General features: G+C 42.5%; 1 protein-coding gene across 1 annotated transcript in view; it reads left to right on the top strand.

Moving 5' to 3' along the window:
• The first annotated feature begins 7,764 nt into the window (after positions 1–7,764).
• MARVELD3 (MARVEL domain containing 3) overlaps positions 7,765–9,295 on the top strand; it is a 35,853-nt gene continuing 34,322 nt past the window's right edge. The window contains exon 1 of the mRNA XM_011962402.1: positions 7,765–7,823. Within this exon, the coding sequence (XP_011817792.1) occupies positions 7,765–7,823 (59 nt within the window). The remainder of the gene's footprint in view (positions 7,824–9,295) is intronic.

The raw sequence follows: 9,295 nt of genomic DNA, 5'->3' as shown, positions 1-9,295 counted from the left end.
TGTTTTTCTTTTTTAGACAAAGTTTCGTTCTTGTTGCCCAGACTGAAGTGCAATGGCACGATCTCGGCTCACTGCAACCTCTGCCTCCCAGGTTCAAGCGTTTCTCCTGCCTCAGCCTCCCAAGTAGCTGGGATTACAGGTGCACGCCACCATTCTCGGCTAATTTTTTGTATTTTTAGTAGAGAGAGGGTTTCACCATGTTGGCCAGATCTCCTGACCTCAGGTGATCCACCCACCTCAGCCTCTCAAAGTGCTGGGATTACTGGCCTGAGCTACTGCACCTGGCCTTTTTTTTTCTAAAGCATAAAACTGTTGTTTGCCATTTTGTATTTAAAAATTTTTAATTGTGGTAAAAAAAAAAAAAAACTTAACATTAAATTTACCATCTTAACTTTTTTTAAGAGGCAGGGCCTGGCTCTGTTGCCCAGGCTGGAGTGCAGTGGTGTGATCATAGCTCACTACAGCCTCAAACTCCTGGGCTCAAGTGATCCTCATACCCCAGCCTCCAGAGCAGCTAGGACTACAGATGCATACCACCACCCCCTGCCAATTTTTTTATTTTATCATAGAGATGGGATCTCACTATGTTGTCCAGGCTGGTCTTGAGCTCCTGGCCTCAAGTGATCCTCCCACGTCAGCCTTCCAAAGTATCGGGATTACAGGCATAAGCCAGTATGCCCAGCCAACTTAAACATTTTTAAATGTACAGTTTAGTTTATTCACATTGTTGCACAACAGATCTCCAGAACTCTTTCATCTTGTGAAACTGAAACTCTACACCCATTAAGCACGAATTCCCCCTTCAATTTCCCCTTAGCCCTTCACAACCACCTTTCTACTTTCTGATAGAAAAGTATTTGTGAAATAACACCATCACCTAGAGATAACCACTGTTAACCATTTTGCCCACAATTAACATCTTGAAATTTCTACTTTTTTCTAGATACACAGTTGTTTATTCCATGGTTTTCATTTTACAATATATTGTGAACATTTTCCTAAGACTATAAAAATTTTTGTAAACTTGCTTTTCAACAGTCGCCTAAAACCCCAGGGCCCTCATTTTTACAAACCTGTTTCCCACACCCTTTCTTTTCTCCACCTATGCAGATTGGGCATCTATCCCACACCTAGCCCTATCTGGCATCTTGAACCTGAATCAAGTCATGTAATCTTCACATCAGTCCTAGAAGTAGAGCCTGTTTCATTCCCACTTTACAAATGAAAGCTAAGTCACATTGGTAATTGGTGGTGAGTTGGAGTTCAAGCTTCATAATCTGGCTCCAGATCTCACTACACAAGGCTACCTCTCTTAGAGGACAAAGTAAGTTAAGAAGCATAGTCTTTTCTTCTCTAAGGAATATAAAAAGAGAAAACATGAAGACAGAGCCAACTGGGAAAGCCTTAAGAAAATAGTGAATTAACTATGTGGATTGAGCATGGACTACTCTCCGACCTTTTATTGCTCATCTTTATTAATTATTTTGTATCTTTGTACCCTGAATTATCATTAGTTATCACTCAACTGTTGGGTACAGAGAATGTACATGTTCGACTTCCCCTAGCCAACTGTATGTTATGTGAGGAAGTGCACAGTGGGGACATTCCTAATACTTTCAACATCCTCCTTCATGTCTGGCCCAGCACTTTACAGAAGCCGTATTCAATACTCATTAGCCAGTTGGCAATGAATTACAGTACATAATCCAGAGGGGTAAAAATGGTGGAAGAAGTGGTAATTGAAGGGAAACCAAAGTCTTCGCATGTTTGTTGTATTTGTAGATGGTGGGGTGAAGAATTTAGGAGGGATTAAGAGACCAGGTTGGACTTTGATAATGTATAACGCCTTACATTTATACAGGGCTTTGTGGTTTGATCTCCCATTCATTACCTCAATTATCTCATGTCATTCTCTCTTTCTCTCTCTCTCTCTCTCTCAAACATACACATATCCCGTAAGCTAGACAGGGAGAAGGCTGTGAGAATAGAGAGGTGAGCCTGGTTGAGCTTTCTTTTTTTTAGTGAAACTATTTATTTAAAGATTTTCACAGGTGGGTGGTGGCTCACACCTGTAATCTTAGCACTTTGGGAAGCCAAGATGGGCGGATCACCTGAGGTCAGGAATTTGAGACCAGCCTGAGCAACAACCCTGTCTCTACTAAAAATACAAAAATTAGCTGAGCGTGGTAGCGCGTGCCTGTAATCCCAGCTACACTGGAGGTTGAGGCAGGAGAATCACTTGAACCTGGGAGGCAGAAGTTGCAGTGAGTTGAGATCATGCCACTGCACTTCAGCCTGGGCAATGGAGTGAAACTCTGTCTGAAAAAAAAAAGAAAAAAGAGAGAGAGAGATTTTCAGAAAAGCTGCAAAGATAGTAGAGTTCCCACATACCTTTCACCCAGTTTCTCCCTGTTTAAACATATTATATTTGCCATGGTAAATTCTTAGTCACAACTAAGAAACAAACATTGGCCCATTAATATTAACTAAACTCCACACTTTATTCAGATCTCACTAGTTTCTCCTACTAACATCCTCTCTCTGTTCCAAGATCCCATCTGGGATATCACATTATATTTAGTGGTCATGTCTCCTTAGTCCCCTCTGGTCTGTGACAGTTTCTTGGACTTTGTTTTTTATGACCTCGGCAGTTTTGGTATAGAATATTCTTGAATTTGGGTTTGTCTGATATTTTTCTCATGGGTTCTGGAAAGACCAGTTGAGTTTTTAAAGTTACAGCCACTCATTCCACATCAGAGCTCTAAAGGTTAAAAAAAATAGAATCTTCATCTGTTTGCTGATTGAAACGCTTGCGGGCCACTTTCTCATGAAGCTTAGCAAATAACATCATCCTGTTTGTTTTGTGCTTTGCATAACCATTTAAACCATGGCCATTAACTCAGTCATTTTCATTTAGTTGGAACTTAGTGTTCCTTCACTTGTGAATGGTTAAAACCTGAATCCCACTCTAGTTCTTAGCGTTCATCAAGAAAGGGTGTCATTTATACTCACAGAGGAAGCCACCAAGAAAATACACTTAGGTTCCTGGGAAATCATTCTGCATTTTTGCCATTCTGACATTCAGAATAATCTAGAGTCCAAACCACGGTCCAACCTATCAGCCTACCTCTGGACCACAATGTCTTGTTATTTTTGTAGTAACACATTGTTGATTCTGTTTTTCTTAATTGAAGTATAATTCACATACCATAAAATTAATCCTCTTCAAGAGTACAATTCAGTGGCTTTTATTATATTCACAAAATGATAACAACCATCACCACTATCCAATTTCAGTACGTTGTTGTCATCCCAGAAGGAAACCCCATGCCCTATCCCATCAGCAGTTACACCCATTTCTCTCTGTTCCAGCCCTTGGCAATCACTAATCTACCTTTCACCTCTATGGATCTGTCTATACCAGACACTTCATAAAAATGGAATCACATAATATATGGTCTTTTGTATCTGACTTCTTTCACTTAGTATAATGTCGTCAAGGTTCGCCCAAGTTATGGCATGTACCAGCACTTCATTCCTTTCTATGGATGAATAATATTCCATTATTCACATGGACTATGCCACATTTTGTGTATCTGTTCACCAGCTAATGGAAATTTGGTTCATTTCCTAATTAACTATCTGGTGTCACAGCGTGTCTTCCTTCTCAACCCCATATCTAGCCCACAAACAAAATACAGCCAAACAGTGGCAATAGCTAAAAACAAACACACAGGAACACCAAAAGATCACCTTTACAGAAACCATTGCTGATTTTTCTATCAGATGCATGCAGTAATTGATTCACAGACTTTAGTCTCCAAAAATGACCGCAGCAACACTCCCATCCCACGTGCTCTTCAGCAATGCAACCTTGCCAGGTCTCCATTGAGATGTAGAGTTTATTTCTCTACCCTCTTGAATCTGGCTCTCTCAGATTCAAGCCATATAGCCAAACAGATATATAGATATATCTGTGGCTACTTTGATCAATGGAAGTTGCGGGAGGTGGCGCTGTTACAGTTCCAGAGATAGGCTCGTTACTGTGCCAACTTCTGCTTCCCGCTCTTGGCACCCTGAGCATCCATGTAAGAAATCTAGTTTTCTCTGCCGGTGAGAGAGGACACAGAGAGAAGCAGTGAGGTACCAGACAGGTAAGTGAGGAAGCTACCTTGGGTGTCCAGCCCATATGAGCCTTCAGATGACGCCAGACCAAGATGGCTGCAACTGCATGAGAAATCCCAAGTGAGATTCACTCAAATATTCCCAGTCAATATTCAGAAGTACAAGACATCAAAAGTAAATTACTTTATGCCAGAACATCTTTGCATAAGTTTCCTTTATTAATTTCCATTCAAATTGCCTAGTTTGTGCACAACATCTGTTTCCTTCTGGGACCCCATAACCACAACCCCAAACCACAACCAAAAATGTCTGGAAACCAAAATCTCAGCCCTCACTTCTCACCTGGATCACAGGCTCCCATGAGTAATAGAGACTGGGATAATCCTGAAAAGCCATCAGCTTTAGGTCATCCTGCATACATGGGTCTCTATTCACCCTCTTTTAAACACAGAACCTCAGTGTTTAAATCTCAAGACTTTTCACAAGCCACTTTCAAGAGCAGCGGTAGCATCCTGCTACATATTGAATTACCTATACTCTCAAGAAAGCATCGTTTGTTTTTTCTCTTCCAGGCTAAACAAATCAATTTTTTATAGCTTCCTCCAAGGTCCCATAATTGGTCAACCCTTGTATATTATTCCTTGTCCTTCCTGGAAAAATTTCGTGAATATTGGTACACAAAATGGACCCCAGTTCCTCTTGTAAACATCTAACTAGTTCTGTAAATAAGAGGAAGATATATAGATGTAGCTATAATATATGTACAAAGGGAAAGAAAGAGATTATTTTCCCATCAAGCCTGATTTCTGAGCAATCAACCAAAAATATGGTTTAAATAATGACATGAAATACAAAACCTTTCTCTTGCTGACCTATTTGGGATCCCTGGCCTTGGGAGTTCCATCCTTTGGCCTTTTATTCAGGTCTACATTTCCCCCTGCAGTGAGAGCTCTGAGCACAAGATAGGGCTTTTCATGAGGAAGAGTATCTTGGAGTAGCACAGTATATTGAAGCATTCCCTATTCTGTGCTTTGGTGGGTAATACAAGGTCTGCTTTCCATACAAGACAGGAACTGAGCTTAGCATCTATGCTGTAGAGAGGCCTGAGTAGATTCCCATGGTCTGTAGTTCTGAAGAATTCTGTTAGCCAAGAAGCATAAAATGCTCCAAAGGTAAAAGGGTTTGTCATGACCATCCCGTAGGGAGGCCTCAAGACCACTCCTTCCCTATTCTACCTGGAAACAAGTGCCAGAGGTGATGCAACTCAGCAAACTTTATCCAGATTCACTTCCAGAACCTGCAGAAGGGAGAGTACCATTGATGGGGCCAAATGACAGTTGAATTACCCAAGTCTGGGAACATCGAGTTCCCGCAGCACCATGGGCAAAACAAAGATGAGACACAATGGGATCTCCAGGATTGGAGAAGATGAGTACATATGTTTCGTGGGAGGACTGGTAGGGAGAGAATGAAAAAGAATGAGATGGGATAAGAGTGAACCAGGTCAAATAAGAGGGTTCAGGTTTGAACCAAGTCAAACCTGGAGAGGTGGGACAGGAGAGGTGGGACATTGTGCCTACTTGTCATTTAAAGCTCTTCCATGGCAAGAGTCCTGCAACCATGTTTCATTAATACACTCATTCAGTAACTGTTTATGAGCCAGGCTCTGTCCTGAATGCGGGAGATACCGCAATGAAAGAACCAAACCAAGACCTACTTTAATGAAGCTGACATTCTTGTTGGAAGAGAGAAGTAATAAACAGAGAAATAGGTGTTAGAAGGCACCAATGCCACAAATAAAAATAAAGCAAGATGTGGGGTTAGAAAGGGTAGTATTTTGTGTATGATCACTAGAATGGTCCCCTAAGGCAGTGACGGTTAATGGGAGATGAGTATGATTCCTGTGGATGACTGGGCGAACAACGCCCCAGGCAGAGGGAATGACAGGGGCAAATGCCTTGGGGTGGGACTGCGCTTGGTGTGCTCAGGGCACAACCAGCCAAGGGGGCTGCAGTAAGCAAAGCAGAACGTGGCAGGGATGACGTCAGAGAGAAAGTGCTTTGTCTTGCTTCCAAGAGGATGAACAAGGGCTACTGGTTCAACACAGAAAAATTTGTTTTCATGTCCCCAGTTGTATAGATGTCAACTAGTCACCTGTGAATGCCTCTGGACATGAAGGGATGGGAGAGTGTGTCTGCCCCACTCAGAAACTAAAATAATAAAATCCATAGTAGGCATGTGCTGCTAATAGAGTGGGTCAGCAGGGTCACCCTACTCTGTGGGAGTTGGGCTCAGACTTGTGGGATCAAACACAGATGCAGATGAGGGCTGTCCTTCTGCTCACATCTGCACAGAACCAGGGCTCTGCACTCCTCCCAGCATAGGGATTTCACACACACTCATCTCATCAAAGGACCTTCAAATCTAGCCATTTTCCTGGCCCTTCTCTGAGAGTCCTATGGACAGATGGTTTCAAAGAACAATGATTTCAGCCCCTGATGGGTTCTATAAGAGGAATTTGAAAGCTATTAGTTAATTATTGAATATCCCACTCTTTATTTTTAATGTATTTTTATTTTATTTCATTTTCTTTCATTTTATTTTTTTGCTAGAGACAAGGACTCACCCTGCTTCCCAGGCTGGAGTGCAATTGCACAATCATAGCTCACTGTAGCCTTGAACTGCTAGGAAGCAATCCTCCCACCTCAACCTCCTGAGTAGCTGGGACTACAGCATGTCCTATTGTGCCTGGCTTATTTATTTATTTATTTATTTATTTATGGTAGAGATGGGATCTCACTATGTTTCCCAGGCTGGTCTCAAACTCCTGACCTCAAGCAGTCCTCTTGCCTCAGCCTCCCAAAGTGCTGGGATTACAGGCTTGAGCCACTGCACTGGTTTCAGTCTTGTTCTAGAAATTAGTTTTGGACCAGTTGACTGCTAGATAGGATTTCTCTCTTAATCAGGTTTAACAAGGGTGAACTGGGCAATCATAGACTGTCACAATTTGGGAGGAAATTATCTGGGGCCAACTGGCTTTCATCTACCCCCATCCCCCCCACCGCACTGAGTGCTGGGCCTGGGCTTCTCCCATCCACGCTTAGACAACTTCCCTTTCTCCTCCCTCCTCTCCATCCCATGTTCTGGGCCCACCTTCTGTATCCTGAGCTTAGTGAATGTCACTGGCTGTTGGACAGTGGTTGTCTACACAGGGCAGTTCAATAAGTCTCCAAATTTGGTCTCTAAAGTGGGAAGTCATCTGCAGGAGGGTGGCAGGAGGACTATGAGAGCAACAGAGTTCCCAGGCACTCTGCCTCCTCCCATGTCCCAGTTGTAATCCCCTGCTTAGGGAAGAGTTGTTCTGCTTTTTCATCTGAGCTGTCTTTTCAATCCATTGCATGTAAACTATGAACTTTCCTTCATTTGATTTGCCAAAGCCTTTTTTCTTTCCTTTTCTAAAGTGAAGAGAATCAAAAGCTCTGACTTTTACAACTATTACTTCTAAAATGGATTTCAAGAATCCTTTTTGGAAGTCAAAGACTGAGCAGAGATTATTCCTCTGCTGTAACAGTTCTCAGCTTCCCTGTGAAATGGGACCCAAAAGGCTGGTGTGGCCAACCTTGGAGAGTTGGGGGGAATATGGTAGAATGGTGGTGGGGGAGCCTTCTGGATAGTTTAGATTTTACTCCAAGTACAAGGTAAATCCTTCTGAAGGTTTAAAGGAGGAGTGTGAAGTTTGAGATCTTACTGGCAATGAAACATGGAGAATGGGCTCCAGGGGCGAGCAATCCAGTTGAGTTTACATTGCAATGGTGATGAGGACAGGAATTTTTGTGTCCCCTAAATTGGTTCTGGTTTATGCTGCTTGCAAACATTCCTCAATTGGGAGAGTCCTAATGGCAAGACCATACGAAGCTGCTGTCCTCCTGATACAGAATAGATTTTGTTCCCAAAGGATAGTTACCTGCAAGGACTAATAAGACACCCTCCAACTGATGTCATTCCACCTCTTTCTGCAAAATTACTTTGAAGGGTCAGATATGGGACTGAGATTCAGTGGCACCTTTCTCAACCAGGTTTTTGCTTTGTTCTGCTTTGTTTTGTTTTTTGGATGATCTTTTTTCTTTTCTCTCTCTCTCTCAAGAAGGCCCTCACCATATGCCAGTCCCTCAATGTGTGTGTGTGTGTGTGTGTGTGTGTGTGTGTGGGTCTTCCTCCTTCCCTCCCTCCCTCTCTCTCTCTATTGGTACAGTACTTAAGTGGCACTTAAGAAATCAATAAAGCAACAAAAATTATTAACTTTTGTGACCAAAGTGACCTCCCTTCAGCCCCCTAGTTGATCAGGCTTTTTTGTTTTCTGGCTGGTGAATATCAAGAGGCAAAAGTAAGACCAAGTCAACCTGCCCTGGTTGGTTTTTTTTTTATTGACATTTGCTGGGTGTCCTTGATGTGAAAAGCATTGTGCTAGTTGCTGGGGATAGGTAGATAAGGCATTCCCAATACAGAGGTGAGAGGCCAGTAAACAAATTATTTTCACCATAGAGGTCTATAGGAGGTTCAGGATGAACCTGGGGGAAGAGAAGGGACTGTGTCTATCCTTGAGTTGAAACTTGAAGAAGGAATTACAGTTTGCCAAGTGGACAAGCAAAGGAACACTGGTCGTACTGCCCTCCAAACCTCCTGCCCTCTCGACCTAAGGCTGGGTGTATTTGCTCCCCTCTCTTTACAAAATAGTTTTTGGTCCCCTGGAACAAAAGATCAGCTTTAGCTCCCTACCTCTGCCAGAGCAAATATTGGGAAATGTCGAGCTCGATGAGTTTAGTGTTGCACCTTATTGCGTGTGCCACAGGGATTAATCTATTCATCCCCCTCACCCCTTCTCCCTCCACAAATGAGAATCAGGTGGCCAAAGCAAAGCTAAATCCCTGTAAATGAGATGGGGAAGAACTAGGGGCCACACAGGGATGCAAGAGGGTGACAAAAGAACCAACAAACAATGATCAGCGATTGATCCTGCAAAGTTCCTTGTATAAAAGCCCACAGAAAGTGCAGAGATGGTGATGTAATATTGCCTGATGTCAGAGCAACAATCAATAACTATAAGAAATGTGAATGCTGGCTATTCTGGGGTCTCCCAGGAACTCCTATTTCTTTTCTTTTTTTTTTTTTT

The sequence above is a fragment of the Colobus angolensis genome, unplaced genomic scaffold, assembly GCF_000951035.1.
Source record: "Colobus angolensis palliatus isolate OR3802 unplaced genomic scaffold, Cang.pa_1.0 Scaffold116, whole genome shotgun sequence".
Lineage (NCBI taxonomy): Eukaryota > Metazoa > Chordata > Mammalia > Primates > Cercopithecidae > Colobus > Colobus angolensis.
Note: the sequence above shows the minus strand (reverse complement) of the source record. Positions and strands in the feature narration are given on the sequence as shown.